The sequence below is a fragment of the Lolium rigidum genome, chromosome 4, assembly GCF_022539505.1.
Source record: "Lolium rigidum isolate FL_2022 chromosome 4, APGP_CSIRO_Lrig_0.1, whole genome shotgun sequence".
Taxonomy (NCBI): Eukaryota; Viridiplantae; Streptophyta; class Magnoliopsida; order Poales; family Poaceae; genus Lolium; species Lolium rigidum.
This window is the reverse complement of record NC_061511.1, coordinates 51,271,221-51,293,743: the sequence shown is the minus strand read 5'-3', so window position 1 is coordinate 51,293,743 and position 22,523 is coordinate 51,271,221. Positions and strand designations below refer to the sequence as shown.

At 46.7% G+C, this 22,523-nt stretch overlaps 1 protein-coding gene and 1 pseudogene across 1 annotated transcript; both read right to left on the bottom strand.

Annotated features, from left to right (window-relative positions):
- Positions 1-506: 506 nt before the first annotated feature.
- LOC124708195 (putative disease resistance protein RGA1) lies at positions 507-12,011 on the bottom strand. The gene is made up of 3 exons (XM_047239881.1): positions 8,244-12,011; positions 1,014-1,112; positions 507-901 (listed from the first exon to the last, which is right to left on the bottom strand). The coding sequence occupies exons 1-2, from the start codon at positions 11,848-11,850 to the stop codon at positions 1,039-1,041; spliced, it is 3,681 nt and encodes a 1,226-aa protein (XP_047095837.1). The 5' UTR covers positions 11,851-12,011; the 3' UTR covers positions 507-901; positions 1,014-1,038.
- Positions 12,012-12,434: 423 nt separating this feature from the next.
- Positions 12,435-17,135, bottom strand: LOC124647030 (annotated as a pseudogene).
- Positions 17,136-22,523: the final 5,388 nt, after the last annotated feature.

The following is a 22,523-nucleotide window of genomic DNA, read 5'->3' as shown; positions in this document are numbered from 1 at the left end:
TATTATGTCCCTCGAGCATCGCCTCGCCACCTCCTTTCGTGTATCCCCTTATATACCCTAAAACCTACCTGGCTAGGAGCCCGGAGCTTTTCACGAAACAGAGCACCTCCATCACGACGATCTTCGTTTCGGGGGTCAGATTGATCTTGCTCTCCACGCCGGAGAGGGGATTTCGAGGTCTTCTCCACCATCATCGACACCAACGTTATAACCAACAACCATCTGCTCACTCTCCATCATCATGTGTGAGTAATTCTCTGTAGGCATGCATGTGAGGTGGATGGGGATTGGATGAGATTAATCTTGTAATCATCCATACGTATCAAGATTTAAGTTATTTGTCTTGAGGATATTCGTGTATGAGTCTTTGATATTCGTGTATAGAATCTAAATATGAAGAAGATAAAATTTATGCTTAGGAGATAATTGCATATCATTAGCTATGAGTAGTGAAAATTACAAATAACACGCACCCCAGCAATCCAAATCAAATCAACCACGGCATATGCCACACACAATATTCCGCTAGTCGTCATCCAATCATTTTCTACTCTACAGGCTATGAAAATAAAAAGAGATGTGAAACAACATAGTACCATCAACTGTACACCACAAGCTACAACGGGCCAGTGCCACGCAAGAAAAATGAAAACAGAGGTGCCCCAAAGCTTTGCACACGACTGCAAGTGTACTCAGTCAGATAACATTTCATCAAGGATATGCTTGCTCTGCACATAATAACAGGATTCAGCATGACCTTCTGCAGTTGTTTTGCAACTTGGAATTTCTCTTGTCAGAACTTCAGGTCTTCGAGTGGCTTCAGGAAAAATTACGATCAAGGAGAGCAAATACACCTAACACCGAAGGATTCTTGGAGAAGGAAATTATCAATTACGTTCTCCTGTAAAGAAATCACGCAATCAGCCCAAGAAAGATGGGACGTACCAAAATCAACACCTCAGTATATCAGACTTGTAGAATTCAAGATGCAGTAATTCATTCCACAAACTTACATGGTATGTGTATCTCAATCAGTACTCAAGATAAGCAGCCAGCTCGCTGGCGTCGAGGAATAACATATTTCCAAGATTTTGGTTCCCATAGTTTCGGCCCTGTACATGAAAACCATGTCAGCGCATCTCTAGGAAAATTAACGGCATCCAAGTCAAAATTACAGAATGATACAAATAAATGATATTTCAGAATCGTGGACACAAGAAACATACACCCATGGTAAATACTGTGACCAAATTATAGAAAGTATGTCGTCAATAGTGTTGACCGACACTTGTATTAGGCCTAACCCACTACCCTATTCTCTAGCTAACGCACCACCATACGCCTGCGTCCCTGAGTGTGCGCCCCATGTACTTAACCCTCTTGGGCACTCATCAATACAACTGACAGAGTTTATCTCACCTTCTTGGTATCAAAGCACAAGCTCTCTCTGAAACCCTGGCCATGGCCGGAACAAGTTCTTCCTCGGCCACGGCAACCTCACCTCCTCTCATCAACCCCATTGACACTGACCCACGAACCCCAATCCAACAACAGCGCAACCAACCCCACAACACGCAGATCCCCTAAACTTCAAGGGGTTCACCGACTCCCTTCCCGTGATGACTGCCGGCAGCGCCCGGCCGATCTACTTCTCCTACCCACCACGCGCCCCTCATCCCCTTCTCAACGTCAACATCACAGACTACATCAAGTTTCAGATATTTGAAACTTGTACGACACGAAACCCTCGGCTCCGCCTCCTATATAAGGAGGAGTCGAGAGACAAATAAAGGATCGATTTCATTGTCAACACAACCCTAGTTTTAGCAGTCGAGCATCTTTTCGGCTGAAACCTTTTAGGAGGCGGAGCCGAGGTTTTCGTGTCGTACAAGTTTCAAATATCGGGAGACTCTCTGAGTTTGTCCCGTACAGTTACAAATCCCTCTATTCCTAATCTATCTCTACTTTCCATAGTCGATGCTTTAATGGGTTTCCGGGCTTTGTAATCTTCGGGCCATGGGCCTTCAGTAAACCTCGGGTACCATCTTCGGCAGGCCCATTTAGGATGCTTATGTCAGCAGCTCCACCATCACCACTGACCTGTGGCACTGCCGCCTTGGCCACCCTAGCTCCACCACCATGCCACATTTTCCTTCAGATTTTCTTTCACATTGTACTCCAAATAAGGACAAAACTACCTTGTGTGATGCATGCCAATTAGGGAAACACACCAAGCTACCATTTTCTATTTCTCATTCTTGTTCCACTATGCCATTTGATTTGATTCACTATGATTTGTAGACCTCGCCTATCATTAGCAACTCTGGATACAAATATTACCTTATTATTTTAGATGATTACTCACATTATTCTTGGTCGTTTCCCCTTCGTGCAAAATATGATACTTGTGACACATTATTACGCTTCATCACCTTTGTCCAAAACCAATTTCATACCACAATCCGCTGCATGCAAAGTGACAATGGTGGTGAGTTTCTCACCGCTACCCTACGTCTGTTTTTCTCCACACATGGCATCTTTCTCTGCTTCTCCTGCCCTTATACTTCCGCACAAAACGGACGTGCTGAACGCATGATTAGAACAACCAATAATGTTATTCGCACCATGTTATTCCAGGCCAAGCTCCCCTCACATTTTTGGGTTGAAGCTCTCCACCATGCCACGCACTTGCTCACCCTTCGCCCATCCCGTGCCATTCAACACGTCACGCCCTACTTCCTCCTCTATGGCACTCAACCCACATATGACCACCTTCGCGTTTTTGGTTGTTTGTGCTACCCCAACATGTCTTCCACCGTCGACCACAAACTCTCACCTCGTGCAACACGGTGTGTCCTACTCGATTTTCCTCGAGAGAAAAAGGGTTATCGCTGTTTCGATTTGACCAGCCGCAAAGTCATCACATCCCGCCACGTTGTTTTTGACGAAACACAATTTCCATACACCCCAGACACACCAGCCGCTCCAAACTCGCCCGCCACAGCCGATTCCTCGCCTGCCACTCTGATCTCCCTCGGATCCGGTGCGCACCCGACGCGGCAGATCCCACCAACCTCGTACCAGCCCCCGGCCACTTCGCCAGCTGTCACCTCCTCGCCCGGTCCCACCACCCACGCTTCCCCTGCCCCGCGCATCTTCCTCGCCCGCCGCGCCCACACCTGGTCCCCCGCCCTCCTCCTCGCCTGCCGCGCCCACGATCCGGACAACCACCAACCAAACTGGCCCCACCGAATCCCCCTTGTTTCCATCGCCCGACCGCGGTTTCTGCTCCCCTGTGGACCCTGCCAGCACACGCTCCACCACTCCTGCCTCGCCACCTCACCACGCTCTCCCGTCCAAAGCCATAGCAGTGCGTCCACCCACCAATGCACACCGAATGATCACCGGGTATTTTATGCCTACACAACAATTCAACCTATCCATTTCTACTTCCCTCTCACCCATCCCTTCCAACTACCGTGCAACACTGAAAGACACTGCACGACGCTATGTTAGATGAATATAATGATCTAATTCGGAATGACACGTGGTGTTTAGTGCCTTGTCCTGCAGGTGTAAACGTTGTAACCAAAAAATGGATCTTTTGCCACAAACTGAATGTTGATGGCTCCTTGGCACGGTACAAAACAAGATGGGTTGTTCGTGGATTTACTCAACAAGCTGGTGTGGACTATGGAGAAACTTTTAGTCCGGTTGTCAAACCGGCCACTATTCGGGTTGTTCTCAGCATTGCAACATCCAAGTCATGGCCCATTCATCAACTTGATGTGAAAAATGCTTTTTCCATGGTGAACTTGCTGAAACTGTTTATTGCACACAGCCTTCTGGTTTTGCCGATTCTACTCACCCAACTCATGTGTGTCGTCTCAAAATGTCTCTCTATAGCCTCAAACAAGCACCACGTACATGGTTTCTCCGCTTCACCACCTACTTACACTCTCTTGGCTTCACTTCGTCCAAAAGTGACTCCTCTCTTTTTACCATGAGCACTCCACATACCACTACCTACCTACTCCTCTACGTAGATGACATAATTCTCACCGCCAATACCACTAGTGCTCTTCACCACATCATCGCCTCCCTCCACAATGAGTTTGCCATGAGTAACTTGGGTGATGTCCACCATTTTTTGGGTGTCAATGTTCACCGCAGCGAACATGGTATGTTCTTGTCACAGCAGCAGTACGCCCTTGAAATGTTGGACCAGGCCAACATGATCAATTGCAACCCCATTGCAACCCCAGCGGATACCAAACCAAAGCTTTCTGGACAAGATGGCAAACCGATTTCAGATCCGTCAGAGTATAGAAGTCTTGCCGGTGCATTGCAGTACCTGACACTTACAAGACCGGATTTGTCCTATGCAGTTCAACAGATTTGTCTCTTCATGCATGATCCACGGGAATCTCATCTTCAATTCCTTAAACGGATCCTGCGTTATGTCAAAGCTACCTCCCACCTTGGACTGCAACTTCATGCCCGCTCCTCCGGTGAACTGATTGCATATTCTGATGCCGGTATTGGGCGGGCTGCCCGGATACACGAAAATCCACCTCCGGTTTTTGCGTCTTCGTTGGCGGTAACTTGGTGTCTTGGTCATCAAAGAGACAACACACCGTTTCACGTTCGAGCGCCGAGGCGGAATACAGAGCGGTGGCCAATTGTGTTGCTGAAACTGTGTGACTCCGTCAGCTTCTCAATGAGCTTCATCATCCCGCCTCCAAAGCAACGGTGGTTTAATGTGATAATATATCTGCCACTTATGTTGGGTTTAATCTTGATCATGTATCCGCATGTTTAATTTGTTTCTGCATGTAGTTAGGTAGTGTGGCTCGGACGAGAGTGCTCAAGCATGTGCGCATGGTGCGATGCCAGATGTGACCGTGTGAAGCGGCAAGGACGGGCGTGATGCCGATGGTGGCGTGAAGCTACCGCGCAGTGCTGAAGACATCGAGCTGCATACAAACCAGCCGAGTGATTCGGTATATAGTTAGTCTGTTAGCTACCGACGTGCAAGTTGTTAGCTATGCATGTGCATCGTTGGAATGGTCAAGTTAGTGGCCGGTAGTAGTGGCTTTAGTTAGTGCGTGCATGGGTTAGTGGCAGAAGTGGTGCTCCAGCAGTGCGTGCGTGTGTGTACTTAAGCCTGTGTATCCATCAAGTTCATTTGAGAGATTAAAAGAAGAAAAGGTGAGGCTGTGCGATTCAGCCGAGACCAAAAGCACTTGTCTCTGTGTGTATTCTGTGAAAGATACGTGAGGTAGCAGAGAGCAAGTTTCAGAGGAGCTGAGCGATCAGCTCTCTCATTTGGTATCAGAGCCCTTTGCTCTTGGTTCCTGTGGTGATGGCGGACGACGCTGCCAGTGAGAAGGCCAAGGCGACGGAGCTGGAGAAGAAGATGGCGGAGGAGAAGGACCTGCGCACTCCACCAAGGGCGCAGCTCACCGACGGCAGCAGCAGCGGTGGCGAGGTCCGCGTCGTCGAGCGCGTCATCCAGCAGAGCTCCATGGTGGCGGCGCTGCCTCTCATGCTCACCCGCACGAACTACTCCGACTGGGCGCTCGTCATGCGAGTGAGGCTGCAGGGACAAGGCCGGTGGGAGGTGGTCGAGCACGGCGTCGGCGACTACCACGACGACCGTGAGGCTTTGGGCACCATCCTCGGCGCTGTGCCGCCGGAGATGTTGCGCTCGCTGGCCATCAAGGACACCGCCAAGGAGGCTTGGGATGCCCTCAAAACTTTGAGGTTGGGGTCCGAGCGCGTCCGTGAAGCAAGGGCGCAGACCCGCCGCTCCGAGTTCGAGAACCTTCGGTTCAAGGATGGCGAGAAGGTGGAGCAGTTCGCCATGCGCCTCACCGGCGTCATGCACGACCTGGAGATCCTCGGAGATCGCGTCACCGAGCACAAGGCCGTGTTGAAGTTCTTGCGCTGCGTGCCCAAGCGTTTCCGTCAGCTCGCGCACTCCATTCAGCAGCTGCTCGACCTCAAGAACATGACGGTTGAGGAGCTGACGGGCCGTTTCTTGGCGGTGGAGGAGGAGCTCGACATGGAGGACGAGGAGGGTGGACAGCATGGCGGGACTCACCTTCTCCTCACGGAGGAGGAGTGGATGGAACGTGCGAGGAAGAAGAACCGTGGACGTGACAAGAGGAAGCTGCGGTGTTACAGCTGCCAGAATCTTGGACACTTCGCCTGGGAGTGTCCAGAGAAGAAGAAGGACAATGAGGAGAAGGCGCTGCTTGGCTTCATCGAGGATGAGCCAGCTCTTCTCTAAAGCTGCATCACAAGTGATGGATCAAGATTAAGGAGGAGATTGTTGGGTTTAATCTTGATCATGTATCCGCATGTTTAATTTGTTTCTGCATGTAGTTAGGTAGTGTGGCTCGGACGAGAGTGCTCAAGCATGTGCGCATGGTGCGATGCCAGATGTGACCGTGTGAAGCGGCAAGGACGGGCGTGATGCCGATGGTGGCGTGAAGCTACCGCGCAGTGCTGAAGACATCGAGCTGCATACAAACCAGCCGAGTGATTCGGTATATAGTTAGTCTGTTAGCTACCGACGTGCAAGTTGTTAGCTATGCATGTGCATCGTTGGAATGGTCAAGTTAGTGGCCGGTAGTAGTGGCTTTAGTTAGTGCGTGCATGGGTTAGTGGCAGAAGTGGTGCTCCAGCAGTGCGTGCGTGTGTGTACTTAAGCCTGTGTATCCATCAAGTTCATTTGAGAGATTAAGAGAAGAAAAGGTGAGGCTGTGCGATTCAGCCGAGACCAAAAGCACTTGTCTCTGTGTGTATTCTGTGAAAGATACGTGAGGTAGCAGAGAGCAAGTTTCAGAGGAGCTGAGCGATCAGCTCTCTCAACTTACATGTCCAGCAACCCAATTCAGCATCAGCGAACAAAACACATTGAAATCGACCTCCATTTTGTACGGGACAGGGTGGCACTTGGGGAAGCACGGATCCTCCATGTTCCTACAAGCTCTCAGTTTGCTGATATTTTTACAAAGGGGCTTCCGACGGTGATTTTTGAAGAATTTAGATCCAGTCTCAATGTTCTCAGTAGCCCAGTTGTGACTGCGGGGGTGGGGGGGTGTTGAACGACACTCGTATTAGGTCTAACCCACTACCCTATTCTCTAGCTAACGCACCACCATACGCCTGTGTGCGTCCCTGAGTGTGCGCCCCATGTACTTAACCCTCTTGGGCACTCATCAATCACAACGCAGTGATTCTACAATGGCGTGGGCGTCCCAGTCTTATCCAACGATCTGCAGGGTTTCAAGATTCGTGCCGGTGCGTTTTACACTTCCAACCTACACATTGTCCATCTTCGCACTACTAAGGCAGTCAAGATGTACATGTACACTTCGGGAGACCATCCTGTCCATCTTCGATGGAGGTCCACGTTCTATTGATGAAACATGGTGGATTTGAAAACGGGGCGTATTCCTAATTGTGCCTAATACCATACTAATTGTGCCTAATATATATACTAATTTTCTGTTTCGAGATGATACTGTTCTAATTTTCCGGTTCGAGATGTATTCTGGTGATCCTGTACTAAGTTTCCGGTTCGAGATTTATTCGGGTGATTCTGTACTAGTTTTTCAGTTCGAGATGCATTCTGTAGTAACTTGGAAACTTTGTTCCAGAACCAAAGATGACTGCAAATCACATGTCAAATTTGTTTCAGGTCGGAGGTGTTTTATGCATTAAACAGAGACATATATTCAAGGGGCTCTTTGCATTACAGAGAAGTGGCTGCACAGATCTTGACGCAAAAGTAGCGGTATAGGATAAGACGGGGACACCCACATATATGTAGCATGGGATTTTCGACTCATCAATACAACTGACAGAGTTTATCTCACCTTCTAATAGTACTGCTTAACTATATGCATATTTGTTGTGCGGGAACACTGCAAATGGGACATATCTAGTGTAAATGATGATTTAGGCGTGATTTAAGTTCACTGAATCAAAGTTAAAAAGCTATGTATCAAAAAGAAAACCTCACGTCCTTATTCAAGACATGAGAAAAATCTATTGACAACCTTCTTAACTTTGAGTTAATGATAGATGTACCTAATGTGTTTCCAAAAGTGAAAATACACTGGGAGTTGGATAATACTTCAAACTGCAGACATATATAAGTTGTACAGTTGTAACAGAATAGACAAGGGAAAAAAAAGAAACTAAATGAACTAAATGAAAATTAAAGTTACCTTCGTCAGGATCGCTTGAACAAACATGAGATATATCTTTGTATTCAAGGCTATTGAGCCGGTGTTGGAGGTGTCCATATATTGGCTTCATATTTATAGCTGGGCAGTATCTAACAGTGAGCTTCTGAAGGGCTGAGTAATTTCCAAGACTACCTGGTAAGGATGTCAGATGTTTGCAATTCGCAAGAAGTAGTGATTCAAGTGATGGTAGGTCTCCCAAATAGTCCAGTGACTCCAGAGCACTGCATTCCATAAAACTTAAACGTAGGAGTGCATCCAACTGCGCTGACACCAAACGAAGTTTCGGACAGCGAAATATATCTAAAGACACGAGACATGGAAAATGATTAATTCTAGGTGAAGCTGACTGCTCTGGCATACTTGTGGTTGTAAGGTCATCGGAATTTTCCGACGACGCTGCTGTATCAAAATGTTGTAGACTCTCCAACTCTCTATCATCCTGCCCCAGTATGAACTCAAGACTATCACAGAACGAAATGGTAATACAAGTGAGAGATGGGGGAAGAACGAAAAGTTCTGTCAAGCTTTCACAATTGCTTATTTCTAGTTCTTTAAGATTTGAAAGCAGCTGATCCCTTCCTCGAGTACAGTTTCCTTTCACTTTGGTGGGGCCTATTAGCTCGCTGCAAATAGCAACTGACAGTTTCTTCAATGATACCAAGCTTCGGAACTCTTCTTCAGGCCAGCAGATGAGCATGTGGCAACCTATAATCTTCAAATCCACAAGCTGATGAAACCATTTCCAGACCCCAACTGTTGGCTGCAATGGATTTGAGGAGAACAAAACGCTGCAATGAATCAGCTGCATTGTCGAAATACACACTTCATGATCTTGATCAAGCATTAGTGCTGGTGTTGCTTCGGTATCCATGATATCGAGTAATAAATCAGACAAGTAAGACATGCACCTCGATCTAAATACTGATGAGGATAGATGAACCTTGTCTTCTATTAGCTGCATAACTTTGAGTTTTGGTGCTTCAGGCAGAGTTGTTAGCTTTGGGCATTTCTTAATTCTAACATTCTCAAGTAGAGGAAATGTTAACTCTTCTCCATCTATTGCCACCCATCTCTCAAGAATTTCCAAATTTTCTAATGTGAGGTCTTTTAATGATGAAAATGCTGCAGATGAATCGTGACTGCATAAGCTTTTCAATTTGCTCAAATTTCTCAAAACAAGGACTTTGAGAGCCTTAACTTGACCAAATTGCAGAAATTCCTCACACATCGTACAACCATCTAGGTGGAGCTCGGTCAGATGCTGCAGAGAAGTAAGACTTGTCACCCATGATGGAAAGCCAGTACCTCTGTAGGAGTGTATTTTTAGAAACTGAAGCCCAGCATGAGGTTTGAGAGCATCAAGCACATTCCTTTGCTGGTCCAGTTCCTCACTGTTCTCGTCGCTCCATTGAAGAGATAAATGTGTTAGGTTCTCTTTATTTCCAAGGCTGGATGCTTTGGCATGGTCTTCAGTTACATGCTCAAGACGAGATAGCACTAATTCACCGCCAATATTTAACTCCTGTAGTTCCCCAATAGTACTACAACCAGAACTAGAACCCACCACAAAATATGTTAGAGTCTGTAGAGAAGTGAGTTGCCCGAGGTATGGAGGCATGCACTCCAGTGACCTGCATCCATTAGTATAGAGGTGACAGAGATTTGTCATATACTTCATATCCTTTGGAAGTCGAACAAGACACTTGCAATTAGAAAGGTTAAGAGTCTGTAGATGATACAGTATGCTTATTTCCTTCGGAAGATCTTTCATATACCAGTTATTTGAGAGATCAAGATATCTCAGGTGCAGTAAGTGCCTTGGTGTCAGTGGAAACTTTCTCAATTCATATTTCAGTGCTCGTAGCGACATGTGTGGTGCTGAGCAAAAAGTGGAATTTTTATTAACTGTATATAACAGTGTCTGGAGAGCTGGAGAATGTTTCTTCACATAATCATCTAAAAGAGCTCTGATATTACTATATGATACAAACAGGTGACGAGTAGGGCCTGCCGACAACAACTCCTTCTTATTAGTCCCATAACCAATAGTAACACAATCTTTTCCCATGACAGATAAGGCAATGTCATGCATAAGATCGTGTATGTTGCATACTGTTCTACTAGAACGGAGCTGCCAATTGTCACTTTGAGGTTTTCGCTTGACATCTTGAAAGAATGACCTCCAAGTTAGCTCGTAAAAAATTTCTCTGCCCGCCTTTTCAAGGTTGTCGCCTTCCTTCAGCTGTATGAAATCATGTGCCATCCATAGCTGGATTAAAATTTCCACATCAATCTCATAATCTTTGGGAAATACAGCACAAAAAGCAAAGCATTGTTTCATGTGTGGTGGCAAGTCATCGTAGCTGAGCTTGAGTATAGGTAAAATTCCTCTCTTCTCATTGCTAGTGTTGCTTCTGGTCAGTACATCTGTCCATTCTTTCATGCTAGTCTTGTTGCTCAACAGAGATCCGAAGGCTTTGGAAGCTAAAGGAGAGCCGCCACATCTGTTGAGAATCTTTTCAACCACGTCGCTTAGCTCAGGAGCGTTTGGCTTCTGCAAACAGAATGCTCTATTCTCAAATATTTCCTTCAGAAATACTTTATGTAGCTCTCCGAGATTATGGCTATCATCAATACACGTTTTCATAATTTGAGCCACTTTTGTTTTACGGGTGGTCGTCACTACTACACTCCCCTTGCCACCGTGCTTCAGGCAGGTCTTGAGTTTTTCCCACTTATCAGCATCTTCATTCCAGACATCATCCAACACAATAAGGTATCTCTTCCCACTTACTTCCTTTTGAAGGTCCTGCAATGCCTTTTCACGATTGTTCTCATTGGTCTGACAGATGCTGCTTGCAATCTTAGCAACATCAAAATCATCTGACACACAACACCACCTCTGGAGCTGGAAATACTCCTTGATTTCAGGGTCATTGTAGAGAAGCTGAGCAAAGGTGGTCTTGCCCAGCCCACCCATTCCAACAATGGGAAGGACAGTGAGATCTCTGTCGCTAGCTCGATCAATCAATATATTCACGATCTTCTTCTTCTCTTCATTTCTGGACCTGCTGACAATATCCTTCTCGGAGTCCATGATTATAGAATCTGTGATACGCCACTGCTTGGATGGTGGTGCTTGCAGCTGGTTTCTGAATCCAAAGGCATTCATCTCTACGACAAGGAGCTCGATGAGGTGCACAATCCTACACAGCTTCTTGCCCATTCTGTACCGAAATACAATGGGGTTATGAGCAGGAAAGAGGCTTACGATATCAAAGCCAAGCTTCCTGTAGTGCCCCTTCGCCTTGGCGTCACGCCGGAGCGCCTCGTACTTGAACTCGTCAAAGACATCATTCGCCTCATAGGCCACCTTCTTGAGCGCTTCGAGCCAAGCAGTCACTCCAGGTCGGTGAGCTCCTTTCTCCTCCGCATCTTCGATGATGTCCAAGATGGCCAGAAGCTTGCGCTCCAGGATCTCACGCTGCTCCTCCATGCCGTCCATCACCTTGTACTGCTTCAGGAGGTAGTTGGACGCCTTCCCCATCAACATGGAGACCAGAGGCCTGATTACAAACTCAGCCATTCGTGCTCTCACTGATCCCAGCTCACAAGAACACACTCAAGAGACAGGAAAACCGCAAGCTAGTGCATCACAGAAGAGAGATGGTCTCTGGTTGCGCGGTTCAGGCCAACTGGGTGAGAGCGTGTGGAAGAAGGCGCACGGGAGTCCCAGCCGACGACTTCGACGCAGAAGAAACCGAAACCGAAACAGACATTTTGTGGTTGTGAGTTATCCTTTTTTGAGTGGAGAGCGTAAGTTATCTGCACAAGATACCGAAATTGGCACCGAAAACTAGATTTTTTTATTTTTTTTGTAAGGTATTACTGGTATATCCTCAAAAACAGCCCCATCTCCAGGATTTGGGGGCGCTGGTTCGACTTACAAAATGGAGCCACTTTTTTTTTGTTCAAACTTGATCACTAGGAAAAAAATTCATACATTTGCTTAATTTCATAACTTCTATTCCGTACAATGCTCAAAAATATACCAAGTATTCATTCTAAAAGTAAAAGAGTAAATATAGCACTAAACTAATAAACGAACCTCATGTTGTACCGAAAAGCATCCGTATGGTATTTCTTGAAATAAAATATTCGATTATATCTTTATACAAGTGCTATTGTCGCTAATCCACTGAGTCTTTCTTGAATCATAGTAGAACGCATGTAGGATTTCAACAACTTAAGTTTAGAAAAGCTCCTTTCCGCAGATGCAACAGTAACAGGAATGGTTCTGTATGCAATATTAGCAAATGGATAAAAGGGGTGTTTCTCCAAAAAATTCAGAATATCAAGAGGACCCATAGATTTCTCAAGTAAATCCTGGATAAAACTTAATTCCCTCCACAATTCTTCTCCATCAATATCCATGTGCTTTTCCTTTTCCTTTTCTTTTTTCCTTTTCATGTGTAAGTGCAGCCTCAAGTTTGAGACAAGCCTATCTGAAGTGAACAAGAATCCAAAAAAAAAATCATACTCCTGGTATTGTTTAAATCTGGTCTTAAGTGAAGCAATAGCTTGATCAACAATACGCAAAAAATAATTGATCCTAAATGACTCCTCAGATTGTGATTCCATAGGTGCATCAACTGGGCCCTCATCAAACTGTCTTTTTCTTGTAATTTTACGCTTGGTGCGAAACCCTGGATTAATATCCATCTCCATTGCAATTTCTTTAGCATCTTCCAGTGCCTTTGAAAAGCCAGTTTCTCTGTACGTACTGAAGAAGGACATCAGCCCATGTATGGACTCAATTGCAATATCAATAAGCATATCCTTTGATTGTAGTTGCTTGCTTACCACATTAATATATGATAATATTTGATACCAGATGACTATAGATAATATAAACTCAAAGTAACCAAGTTCATTTTCTGCCAATAATTTAGTTACACTACTTGTCAAGGGTTCCTTATCAGTTTCAGCCACTTGAAGCAAAGCCTCCCTTATATGTAACATTTGGAACCTTATAGCCTTAACACTTTCAACACGACTCTCCCAACGAGTAGTTGGCAATGACTTGAGAGTCAATCCTGTTGTATTGTCTTTAAGAATTTGCCACCTCTTGGTAGAATTAGCAAATGTCATATACATGCGCTGGATAATTCCAAAAAAAAATCAGTTGCATTACGACAAGAATTTGCCATATCGCATAGTATCAAATTCAGACTATGACAACCACAAGCTGAATAAAAGCTCTTGGATTTATATTCAAGAGTTTCTTTTGTACCCCTTGATGTTTTCCTTTCATATTTGACCCACTATCATATCCTTTTCCTCACACATTGTTTATATCAAGTTTAAGCTTCTTTAGTTCATCTTGTAAGACATCAAACAATCCTTGCCCAGTGGTATCATAGACATCTATAAAAACCTAAGAAAGATTCCTCAATGCAAACTGAACCAGAAGATACATCAACATACCTTATTATCAAGGACATCTGCTCTTGGTGGCTTACATCAGGAGACAGGAGTACAATCAAGAATAACTGAGAAGTACTTCACCTTTTTTACCTTTTCAATGATTTCAGACCTGATTGCAGTAGCTAACAAAGTTATCAACTCATTCTGGATGGAAGGACCAAGATAATGATCACGAGTTCTATCATTGGTAATTCGGTCAACATGCTCTTTCATAACCGGGTCAAATTTAGCCAACATTTGAACCAGTCCCAAGAAACTTCCATTGATGTCTTGGTACAACTTGCTATTACTGCCGCAAAATGCTATGTTATGTTCTCCAAGAAATTGTACAATCAAGAGAATCTTATATAAAACTTTTCTCCAATGCTCCCTTTCCTTTTCAAGTTCTTGCCGAGCAACTTTATCAATTGTTGGATTATTCTGCAACCTCATACGCAAGTCATACCATGTACTCATATTTGTGACATGTTCTCTGCTAGTTTCATGCTGTTGAAGTCTAATGCTAAGATGTATCCAGTCAGTGAAACCCTCATTTGGTAATGATCCTCTCACAAGCCCTTTTCTCAATAATTTGCAGCATAAACAAAGAACTATATTTAGATCTTTGTTGTATACAAGCCATTCTCTGTCACATGTTTCTCCATTTGGAAGAACTCTATTATATGGAGATGCAGAAAACCTTCTAGATAATTTGTCTCTAGGACCATGCTCAATAGACGAGTCTCTTATTGTACCCTTTTGCACCAAAATATCTATTGTTTTAGCATCAAGACCATTCCAATATCTTGGATCAAATATATCATGATGAAAAGAGCTATTGGTGTCATCGTGAAGAGTAGCATCGTTACCTTCAACACCTGTATAAGCATCATTAACTTCATCGCCGATATTAGCATCATCGTGTTCATCACTAGTATTGGCATCATCAAATTCATCGTCGATATTAGCATCATCAATATTAGCATCATCACGTTCATCGCCAGTTTGATTTCCAAAATTTATTTGAGACTCTTTCACCACAAATCTATCTAGGGCACCCTTTTGAGACTGAATTACTGCATCTAGTCTCTTTCTTTTCTTCTTCTTTTCAGCACCAGTTAGACACTTCATCCTTCTCATGATTGATGATTCCTCCTGTTCCACAAGCTAAGAGTTTAACAAAATAATTCACTAGGATGTCCAGATCAACGCAGCAGTTTTTGTCTTACCTTGATGGATGAAACTCGCGACTGGGGCCTTGATCTGCTGCAGCTGCTCCCTGCTCGTAATCGTCAATGAACAGCGTTGTCAATCAATCTGCCGGCTAGCAAGCAATGACATGATCACGGGAAAAGGAATCGTGGGGCACTGCCGGGCCGGACGCACGGCGAACGATACATTCAGTTTTTTTTTCTATTTTTTACTCCGTAAGCCGCCACGGTCTGGCCATCCTCGATGCGTCCGTTAAGGCCTCTGCTCTCGCAGAGCACCACCTTGCCGCCCACCTCGGCGTCGCGCAGAATGCTGCAGTCATGGCTGGCCTCGAAGCCGTGGGCGCCGGGGTACACGACCGGAAGCGGGGTGGACTCGCCGTCGAACTCGTCGCTGCTGCCGAGCGTGACGGTGGACTCGCCGTCGAACTCGTCGCTGCTGCCGAGCGTGACGGTGGTGCGTATGGCGCGGTCCATGGTGCCGACCGCGACGGTGAGCCTCCAGGGCACGCCATTGCCGACAGAGCCGGGCTCCAGACCCACGTCTCCCGCGGCGCAGCTGACGAGGATGGCGTGCTTCTTGGCCTTGAACGCGGTGATTGCAATCGGGTCGTAGTTGAACTGCGTGCCGGAGGAGGCGTCGATGGAGAAGGGAAGCACGTCGACGCCATCCTTGACGACAACGTCCAGCCTAGGATGATGTCCATGATGGAGAAGACCTTGTACTTGTAGACCGCCAGGTGGGAGTGCGGGGCCATCCCGTAGGCTGTGCCATCGGCGTTGCTCCAGAAACTGGTGTTCTCCACGAAACTGCATGTGGCGGTGCTCGTCGTGTACGTGTCGTGACCCGCTTCGTCAACGGGCGGCGCCGACAAGTTGACCGTGTCGATGCCGTCGTCACCGAAGGAGGGGTGGCTGGGCAGTGTAGAATTGCGGAATATTAACTGTATTAATTGTGGCCACAATGGGCTGTTTATATAGGATACAAAGCTTGGACTCCAAGAAGCCTAAAAGAGATAGACTTGGACTACAATTTAAACTATTAAAACTATAAGCGAAGATGTACTCTAGCATCCCCCCCCCCCTCCCCCCGCAGTATCAACGTGGGGTTGAACAACGTTGAGACTGAATCGAATATCTGTAAATGGTAGCAAGCCTCTTGGTGAAAATATATGCAAATTGAGCCGTCGATGGAACATGAAAAACACGAACTTGCCCCAAGGCGACCTTCTCGCGAACAAATTGGATATCAATCTCGATATGCTTGGTGCGCCGATGTTGAACAAGATTCCCAGACATGTAAATAGCCGAGATGTTATCATAATAAACAATAGTAGCCTGCTCAATGGAACGACGAAGTTCTGACAATAACTGACGAAGCCAAACCGTCTCAGCAACAGCATGTGCCACAACACGGTATTCAGCCTCAACAGACGAGCGAGAGACCGTAAACTATCTTTTAGAGGACCAAGAAATCAAGTTGTTACCAATAAAAACAGAAAATCCGGATGTGGACCTACGAGTATCTAGACAACCAGCTCAGCCTACATCATAGTATGCTGTCAAAGAGGTGGGGGAGGAGTGATTGATGTGAAGATCATGGTTAAGAGTGCCTTTAAGATAGCGAAAAATGCGTTTGACATGATTATAATGTCCAACAGGCGGATCATGCATGTAGAGACAAGCTTGGGGGACAGCAAAGAAAATTTCAGGACGAGTAAGAGTGAGATACTGAAGAGCACCAGTAAGGACCCGTTTGGTAGCCTGCATACCCCTTGGCTCGCATGGGGGCAGAAAATTTCGGCCCGTTTGGATGCCTGGGCCGAGGCGCGTTGTCGCATGAACCGGTTCTCAAAGCACCCCTGGGACAGACCCTGGAGGAACGCCCGGAATGGCAGTTTCTCCGGGGCCAGGCCCGTTGCGGCCAGAAGGCTGCACGCGTGGGGAAGGGAGGCGGAGACGCCTCGTCCCTTCGGGAACACGCGCCATAATTAGCCTCACCGTTCCCCTCTCCTTCCTCTCACTCGCGACCGCAGTCTCACCACCCCCAAACTGTCACATCACCCGGCGGTTCCCCTCCCGGCGACCAATCCGCCGCACCGACGCAGGGAGGAGCACCGCTACCAGAGGAGGAGACGTCGGCGACCGGGACCTCGACATCGGCCGCAATCTGCTCCGCAATCCTCATCGGCATCTCGTCTTCGCCCACGACCTCGAGCTCGTCCTCGGCCGGAAGAATGGCGGTAAGGACCTCTCCTTTCCACCTCCGTACTCGTTCTGTTCAAACATGCGTATCTCGGATATTTCGGACGACATGCACATTAGATCTGCTAGGGTTTCCGTTAGGATAGCGGTCGGATTGACGATTTGCAAGGTGTTCGTCCCTATTTCTTGCCGTTCTTGTCCAGTTCTTGCATTTCACGGTGTCGATTTGCTTAGATCTGTTACTATAGTGTCGGATTGCGGTAGATCCTTCCTACACCGGCCTTTGGATTGCTGAAACTGGCAAATCTTACTGTGCATGCATAGAGGGGAAGGGTTTTTTGTGTTCGGGTTTACCATGTTGTCATTGTTGAGCGAAAAGTTGAGCTGAGTCGCGCTAGTTTGTTCAGACGCAAGAGGAGTGGGAGGACTTGAAGAACGAAGTTGCAATGCTCAAGAACATGCAGCGAACACAAGCACAAGTGATGAGGGCTAAGAAACGGGAATGGGAGGCAGAAAAACAGGCTTTGGAGGCTGAGAAGAGAAAGCTAGAGTATGACATATACGATCTGCTTCAAGTGAATTTTGCATTCAAGGACAAGCTCAAGAGGATCAGGACTACTTGTAAGGAGTGATGAATGTGATGTAGACGTACTGTATGAGAATTTGTAATGTGACCTAAGTACAATTTGTAATGTACCCTAAGTACCACTGGTAATGTACTCAATTTGAAGTGCCAATTGTCTTGTTTCTTGATTGAACTAGGCCAATGATTATACCCTGGTATCATAGTATGAGGAGATGATTGATCAGAACCTATTCCATGACTTAACATGACCATGTCATTGGTTCTGTTCAAACATCTCCTCATACTATGTCCTCATTGTATGAGGCCTCTGATTCCCTGCTTTGCATGTTTCTGCTTCTTCAATTCTGTATTGGTCAATGATTCAACTATGGCACAACGGCAGGCATGGTGCTGCCCTCAAACTTAGTCATGTGTGCCGTAATGCTGGCACACTAGACTTAGTTTGGGGACAGTCCCTCTGCCTGCCATGTGATCCTACATATGAGGCCTCGTTTTGGTATGTCTGGTGCATTGGCCAATGATTCAACAAAGGCACAATGGAAGACTAGGTGGTGACCTCAAACTTAGTCATGTGTGTGTTACCTGCCAAAACCCACCGGCGAGCAGTGGTTAAGCAACACGAAGAGCCGGGAGGCTGCCAAGACTGCTAGGTGGGCCCTGGTCCCTCGACGTCGTCCCGCAATGTTCCGGCACACGTCCTGGCGGTTGCAAGGGCGTGCCACCTGACCTATACCTGGTCAGGAAGGTGTTGGATTGCTTCGATTAGTCTCTCGCATGGTAGACACGTAAACATTAAATACGAGCCCGATCGGCCCCCAGAGTTGCCTCGTGGATCGGCTCAAAGAGCCGATCGCCCCATGATTCACGTTGGGTTTACGATGACATGGGGCTCCTGCTTGATCAACACAAAGTTAAACCAATCCACGACAGTTTAGGGTTTTCACCGTATGATCGGAACATCCTACGCGTAGCTGAGCCTAATAGACACGAAAGATGATAGAAAGCTAACCCTAAAAGAGGCCTAAAAACCAACATTAAGTTAATTCCCGGAACAATCCCTCTTAGAGCTAGCAAACTATACCTTACGCACTACCGGATCGTTCAACCCATTTGCAAGGCCTAACCATACGGATATTAAACTAATCCTTGAAAGAACAAGGAGCAACTATAACAGATTGGATCTACTAAACGATGAACAAGCAAGGTGCTGCCCTTACACCTAGATAGGTATAAGGGCAGCTAGATATCGAGGGACGGCATAGCTAAGCAGATATGTGTAAGAAAAGCACCAATGCAAGCCCCAAAACATCTATGATAAGTAGTGTTACTCGCCATCAACAACGCTTCAGCACGAGTAACACAAGATAAACGAATAAACGTACGCTGCCTAGATCGCAAGATGCGATCTAGGCAGCATGATGCTTACCCGGAAGAAACCCTCAAAACAAGGGGTGGCGATGCGCCTGGTTTGTGTTTGTTGTGAACGTGATTGTCCTCCTTTCTCAATAACCCTAGGTACATATTTATAGTCCAAGGGACTTTCTAATTCGAGCGTGCACCTAACCGTGCGCGGGTTAAACTCTATCTTCTAATTCTAAACTAAGATGCAATCTACTATAATTTACAGATACACAGGCAATCTAGCCCAAACTCTTCGCACAAGGCCGCTTCAGAGACGCTCCACGTGTATATCCTTCAAGCCCATCTCAATTACGGCCCATCTCCTGATTTGGCCAAAATCTGGTGATAACACATGCCCCCTGGTTTTGGCAATGATAATTTCAAAACCACCCTGTTTTTCCTTCGAAGGGTCATGTCGTGGCAGAGCAGAACCGTCGCAGTATCCTTCGTCATGATACCCTGTCTTCTCGACTGCTGCACGATTGACAGTTTTGGCACCGCGTCCTCGAAAACTGCTCAAGCATTAAATCTCCACTATAATCCTTTTATTTAATCGCATCGAGCAGTTCGCTTCTTCATCCTCTTGCTCTGTACTAGCCGTCGGCCAAAAAAACCCCTCCCTCTGTAGCCATGTCTTCCTCTTCCTCCTCCGCTTCATCGGCTCTCTCCTCCCAATCCTCTTCCTCGAGTGAACTGGAGCCAGAGGTCAATCTGATGGCCATATACGAGGCTCTCGCGCCCGAGTATTGGGACGCGAGAGAATGGGACTTCGCCATCGAGTCGGAGGACGACGAGCCCCTCACCGTCGGGGAAGAAGACCTCCGGTTCCTCGTCGACGGGGAGCTGGAAGCGGCGAGCGAGGACGACCTCCTCTCATGGGAGGCGGATCTCTCCTCCGACGAGCAGGAAGAAGAGGCGGAGGAGTCGGAGGAGGAAGACTCCTCCTCCGCCGGGTACCCGCTGGCCAAGCGCCTCCGAGGCTGGGCCTGGTCAGATGATGACGACGACGACGACGAGGAAGATGAAGCCGCTACTGGCGGCTTCATCAGCAGCGACGAAGAGCCCGCCGGTAGCAGTGCCGACGGCAGTTACGACGGCGACGACGAGGGCAGTGACGGCCCTTAGATTAGGGAGTAGTATAGGGCTAGTAGCAGTGCATTAGGCACTTAGATGATCCCTTTTGAGAGCAATTAGCTCTTCGTTGTAAAATCCCCCTTTGAATCAATGAAAATGTTCTTCCAATTTAACTTCCAATCATCCGATTTCATATCTTCTTCATCTTCCGATTGTCAAAGGTGGTCAACGCCCCAAGAGCCGATAGCATCGTATCGGCTTTTTACCATCAGACGCCCATAAAGCCAATCTGATAACCAACTAGACAGGTTCAAGCAAACAATCCTCAGATTCAGACAATAACTTGATACCTGACCATGATGCTTTGTACCTCTAAAGTCGATGACTGTGCATCGGCTGTTTTTATTCTGAAGTCGATGGTTGTGCATCGGCTGTTCCCAAAAAAAAATTAAATTTTTTTACTGGCCGATTTCATGCGTCGGCCTCCATATCTTACTGTCCATCTTCCCACATGCTTGGGAAGTACTTCTTGAGATGCTGGCCATTGACAGCCACTGGGAACTTCACACCATCCAACTGCTCGAGCATGTATGCATTACCCTTCAAAACTTGATCGACTTTGTACGGGCCGTGCCAATTTGGAGACCATTTACCATACATTTTATCCTTAGTCCCCAATGGCAAGACAGCTTCCCATACCAGATCACCAACCTGGAACTCCTTTGGCTTCACCTTCTTATTATACGCGCGAGCCACCTCGGCTTTATTTTCCTTGATTTTCTCAAGTGACCAAAGTCTAAGTTCCGTTGCATCCTCAATGTTGTCGCTCATCAGGGCTGCATATTCCTCAGTAGTCAAATCATTTTGAAATGTAATCCTTCTCGAACCAGCCTTGATTTCCCAGGGCAACACAGCTTCTTGTCCATAGACCAGATGGTATGGCGAGGTTTTTATTGCTCCATGACACGACATGCGATAAGCCCATAATGCTTCTGACAATACCTCGTGCCAACGTCTAGGATGCTCGTCAATCTTCCTTTTAATCAGCTTGATCAGACTTTTGTTGGACGCTTCAGCCTGTCCATTTGCTTGAGCATAATATGGAGACGATCGGATCAGCTTGATTCCCATATCCTCGCAGAACTTCCTAAACTCCTTAGAAACGAAGACTGAACCTCCATCGGTCGTGATAGTCTGGGGAATACCAAATCTGTGGATGACATGCTCCCTTACGAAATCGATAACATCTGATGACGCCACTGCCTTCATAGGGACGGCCTCCACCCATTTAGTAAAAAATCTGTAATGGCCAGAACCCATACATGGCCTTTGCTCGAAGGAGGATGTATCTTGCCGATCATATCCATGCCCCACCCTCGGAACGGCCACGACTTGATGATGGGATTCATCGCTGATGCAGGTACCATCTGAATACTCCCAAACTTCTGACATGCTTGACACCCTTTGTAGTATTTGAAACAATCTTCAAGCATGGTGGGCCAATAAAATCCCGATCGCCTGATCAGCCACTTCATCTTATGAGCCGATTGGTGAGTTCCACAGGCACCTTCATGCACCTCATGCAAGAGCCGATTAGACTCGGCCGGTCCCAAACATTTGAGAAGTAACCCTTCCAAAGTCCTGTAGAACATGTCATCGCCGATCAGGACGTACTTCATGGCCCTGTATCTTATCCGTTTAGGTGCCCCCGAGCCGGATCTTTCAAGTAATTGAAGATATCGGCTCTCCAATCATCGGGTTCCATGAACTGCACTTGAAAATCGGCTCCATCGGCTACGTCCTTGTATCCTGACGCCGTTTGTGCGAGGTCGTTCGCCTCGGTATTTTGCGACATTGGGATCCAATGGAAGTTGATATACCTGAACTGTGCCATCAGCTCACGGCCTTGCATCCATAATGGGAAGAGCAACTCGCTCTCACACTTATACTCCTCCGTGAGTTGAGAAATTACCAACTTGGAATCCCCGAAGATCTCAACTGCCTCTGCCCCACCGTCCAATAGCAACTCCATTCCCTTGCACATCGCTTCATACTCAGCAACATTATTGGTGCAAGGGGTAGATATCCTAATGCAAAAGGAATACGTTGCCCCCCAAGGCGACACGAGTAGCACGCCGATGCCGCACCCATCCTCACAGACCGATCCATCGAAGAACATGGTCCATGCACGCACAGATAGTGCTGCAACGTCCGTGTTGATTTGTTCAGCAATAAGATCGGCCAACGCTTGTCCTTTAACTGCTTTCGCAGGCTGATACCTGATATCAAATTCCGATAAAGCAAACATCCATTTGC